We start from the raw sequence: 4,635 nt of genomic DNA, 5'->3' as shown, positions 1-4,635 counted from the left end.
TCAAAATTATACATTTTTCTTTTATGCCAAAAATCTTTAGGATATTAAGTAAAGATCATGTTCCATGAAGGTATTTTGTAAATTTCCTACCGTAAATGTATCAAAACTTAATTTTTGATTAGTAATATGCATTGCTAAGAACTTCATTTGGACAACTTTAAAGGTGATTTTTCTCAGTATTTTCATTTTTTTGCACCCTCAGATTCCAGATTTCCAAATAGTTGTATCTCGGCCAAATATTGTCCTATCCTAACAAACCATACATCAATGGAAAGCTTATTTATTCAGCTTTCAGATTATGTATAAATCTCAGTTTCAAAAATGGACCCTTATGACTGGTTTTGTGGTCCAGGGTCACATATATTATGAGTTTTGAGCTAAGTATTGGCGGTAAGAAATTAACTTTCTATTGCATTGTCCTTTAATTTTAAATGAATGAGTGAATTCAAATGAATCACTCGGTTGGTGTGGTTCTTTTTAAATTAATAGTAAAAATGAATTACTTGTTCATCTTCATGTCATTTCAAACATGTATGCAGTTATGTTTTCTGTGAAAAACACAAAAAGAGGCATTTTAAAGAATTCTTAGGCAATTCTTGGTATACAGTGACAGTTCTGTTCACCCCTAAAAAGACCTGTTGTTCAGTCTTTAAATATTTCAACTTTTGTGTTCGACGGAAACAAATGCAGCTTTGCAGTGGCAGTGAGGGTGAGTAAATAATGATAGAATTTTGTTTTAAAAGTCAATGAGTCATTTGTTGAATCAGACTCAGTTGAACACAAGACTCATTCTGAATAATGAACTGAATCAGTCAGATGACTCACTACTTCAGTGAATTAGCTTTGATAACTGCAGGTTTAAAATGCACAAATGTTAAAATGTAAATAAATTCACAAAAAGTCCTCTTAGAAACTTGGAGTCTGTGTTTAATGTAAGTATATGTCTCTATCTGCAGTACCTGGTCAGTGTTCCTCTCAGGATGTTCAGACTGTGGGCATTTATGGGCATGATGGCACAGGTATGAATTTTTGATACAAAGAAAAACAAAAAAACAAATTGCATAAATTTTCTTACAAAAAACATATTTTTGTGTAAATTATCTAATCTATCTTTTTTCTGTCAGTACTTTTTTACAGTTGACTTTAAAATAAATATTTCTTTCAGCTCCCACTGGCATGGTTTGTGGCCAGGTTTCTTCGTGGTAATTATGGAAATGCTGCTGTGTGGCTCTCGCTCATTATTGGTCAACCTATTGCAGTTCTGATGTATGTTCATGACTACTATGTCACCCACTGCCAGGATGACCCGACAATCACTGAAGCTCTGTAATCACACAAAGTTGTGGACTCGGCTAAGCAGCTAAACTTAGAAATATTGCTGTAAGGCTTCTACATATTGCAGAGGTACCGGTGGGAGTGATACAATTGAAGAGTCCCGACTCCCGGCAGTCAGATTTCCATAAAGTCTTCAAATAAAACTCATAGCTCTAGGCTATGTTTAAACGTTTATGAACAATGACAACAGCCAGTCTATGGAAATCTTGTCTAGAACTGGCAGTAGAAAGCACAAGTCTTTAAGCTTCTGAATGTGATTCCACAGGTGCCGATTGCTCATTTTAACTACACTAAATTAAACTCTCCTGATTTTTTGAGAGTGTTTTATGCATTACTAGCAGGACCACCAGACTTTCTCACACTCCGGTCCGTGTTCTGTAAAAAAAAAATTTTTATATCTCCCTTTAGTTCAAATATTGTGAAAACTCCTTAAACTGGACATGCTGTTGTTGGTTTTTTGTTTTTAAACTAAATGCCAGCCCATAGATCGGTAGAATATGCAAGGAGAGTATTTACAGACAGAAATGTGCAATTTTTTTATGAATATTTTTAAACCAATATGTGGGCAGACACTCTAATTGTTGTATTTTTTTTTTTTTTTTTTTTTTTGCAAAGGGATCCTAGAGAAAATGTTTGTCAAATCCGTCTTCGTTACGTCCATATGTTTTAATTGATATTTGTTGCAATAATTTTGAATTGCATTTTTATGTATCTAAACGGTTGTACACTAGTGTTGAGATGCCATCTGCGCTCCGTTATGGGCATTATGGGACCTGTTCATCAAAAGTACGCCGCCCTGTGGCGAATGTTGAGAATAAACAACCCTGCAAACGATGTAACTGTGGCACAGTTATTGTTTTTGAGGAGGCATTTATCAAGCGTAATTGTATTCAACTAGAGAGAACCGGATGCATTGTAATCACGCAGTGTGTTATTTTCCACAGATTAGGTCCGTCCAGGGCAATTTGTCCTCTCATGTTGAGGGTGCCAGATCCTCACAATCAGTGCAAGTTTGTGATAAATGGCTTTAGAGATAAGTCTTATAATAGCCACGGGTCATATTGTATGAACATCCTATCGTGTGTGCCGCAGTGGCACAGGCGCATTTCAAGAGCTCGTGCTATCTAATAGGCTGATAGTTCTTCGCCGTGCTACGATCTGTTTAGTATGCATTGCCATACATAGAAAAGATTGGAACAGCCGAAGAATGATTACGGCGCAGAAAATCAATGCTGTAGATGTCACTGACTACGTTTACATGGACATCAGTAATCTAATTATTTACCTTATTCTAAATAAGACTATTATGATTAAGGTGTTTACATGAGTTGATTTTAGAATATTCCTTTCATGTTCCCATTTTACATGTTATAATAGCTACATAGTTCGATTAATGGCACACGTCATTACGTCACCACGCGACGCCATCCGGCATCCCCTCTGGAATTTCACGTATAAACATATAGTTCGTCTTCGTTATGATGCCATATACAGGTTTGAGTGTTTCATTTTTTATTTACTGAAAGCTTCAAGTGCAGTTAATTATTTATCATGCTATACATGCAAACAGACGACGGCGTTGTTGAAGCCATTCTTCTGTTTGCCGTCAAACGGTTGAGTACTGCCGTGTGTGTATCCTGTCGCAAAATGCGGCGAATGTCTTTACTGCACTTCAGTAATGCGACTAAAATAGGAATACTCCACGTCTTAATTCGATTAATGTTTACTTCGATTATGACTTTAGCCGGATTAAGGTAATCAAAAATCTCTGTTTAACATTACATGGTACATTCTTAATCAGAGTGTTGTCTTAATCGTATTAAAACCGGAGTATTGTTCATGTAAACGTACTGACTGTTTATTTAGTTAAACAACTAATAACAAGTTTAAAACATTCCCATTTTGGGCTAAACTATATAACTATAACTCACTAACCTATATAATAGCCTAAGCTAAGCAGGTATACCGGTCAAAAATTTGGGGTCAGTGTTTGTTTTTTGTTTTTTTTTAATATAAATTAATACTTTTATTCAGCAAGGATGGATTCGATCGAGAAAAAAAAGTGACAGTAAAGACATTTATAATGTTACAAAAATATACCTATTTCAAACGAATTGTTATTTTGAAATTCTGTTCATCAAATAATCCTGAAAAATCAGTTTTCACAAAAATATTAAGCAGGAGGCTGCAACTGTTTTCAACACTGATAATATTAATAAACATTAATAAAAAATTATTTCTGAAGAATCATCATGAATGCTGCTGAAAATTCGGATTTGTCATCACAGGAATACATTTTAATATATATTGAAATATATTTATAGTAATACATTTAATAAACTACCTTGGTGAGCATAAGAAACGTCTTTCAAAAGGAAAAAAAACTTATTTTTTGAGGGTGTGTTTTATGCATTACTATCACGACCACCAGTTCATAAGACTTTCTCACTCAGGTCCGTGTTCTGTCATTTTATTTTATTTTTTTAGCATTTTAACATCTGCCTTTAGTTCAAATATTGTGAAAACTCCTTAAATGTTGTTGGGTTTTTGTTTTTAAACTAAATGCCAGTCCATAAATCGATAAATGTGCAATTTTTTTTTTTAATGAATATTTTTTAAACCAATATGTATGATTTGTTGTTACGACGTATGTTTGTTACGAAAATAATGCTACGACGTAGTGATTGCTTGGTGGACTGTTCAGGTTTATTTTCATCAGCGTTTATTCGTGTCTTTGGTAAGATGACTCGAGGCGCGTGCGCAAATGGGGCACTGCCACTGACTGCATTGTCACGTCTGCTGTACGTAGCCTACCTGCACCAGAAAATAAACCGTATGACATCGGTGTAGGCCTGTTAGCCAACAGGGAGGAGATGACGTTTTCCCGCTCTGTTCAGCTATATGTTTTACTGTTTATTTCAGCACGCAGCAGATAATTGGCCTGTATTCAAGCCGCTCATTCCCAGTGTAATTCTGTCAGGCTTAAACATATCTGTCCTCAGATCAAGCACTATAGTTTTAAACCAACCAGAATGTTTTATCCTTATATAACTATGTATCCGGACACTAGGTCCTGTGGTACTTATCCTTTAATAAGAGTGTTTATCTATTTTTGGACCCATCCGAATATGTTTAAAGGGGCTAGTCATGAAAACGAATTTCTCTTGAAACACCCACGATGTCTTCAGTGTCTTCCATTTCAGTGGAGAGACCCTATTATCCAGTTCGGTGTATACATTTAATTATTATTATTATTTATTTATTTATTTATTAGGGGTTCAAGCACGCAGTGCTGAAACC

The 4,635-nt window shown here is 35.1% G+C and overlaps 1 protein-coding gene across 2 annotated transcripts in view; it reads left to right on the top strand.

The window, feature by feature from the left end:
* LOC107724797 (diacylglycerol O-acyltransferase 1-like) overlaps nt 1-1,930 on the top strand; it is a 16,863-nt gene extending 14,933 nt beyond the window's left edge. For both annotated transcript variants that reach the window (XM_016533847.1, XM_016533849.1), the window contains exons 16-17: nt 957-1,019; nt 1,166-1,930. In XM_016533847.1, coding sequence (XP_016389333.1) covers nt 957-1,019; nt 1,166-1,330 — 228 coding nt within the window. In that variant the 3' untranslated portion in view covers nt 1,331-1,930. The remainder of the gene's footprint in view (nt 1-956; nt 1,020-1,165) is intronic.
* The last annotated feature ends 2,705 nt before the right edge of the window (nt 1,931-4,635 follow it).

The sequence above is a fragment of the Sinocyclocheilus rhinocerous genome, unplaced genomic scaffold (assembly GCF_001515625.1).
Source record: "Sinocyclocheilus rhinocerous isolate Xijiao unplaced genomic scaffold, SAMN03320098_v1.1 scaffold1717, whole genome shotgun sequence".
Classification (NCBI taxonomy): domain Eukaryota; kingdom Metazoa; phylum Chordata; class Actinopteri; order Cypriniformes; family Cyprinidae; genus Sinocyclocheilus; species Sinocyclocheilus rhinocerous.
This window is presented reverse-complemented; position numbering and strand designations above follow the sequence as displayed.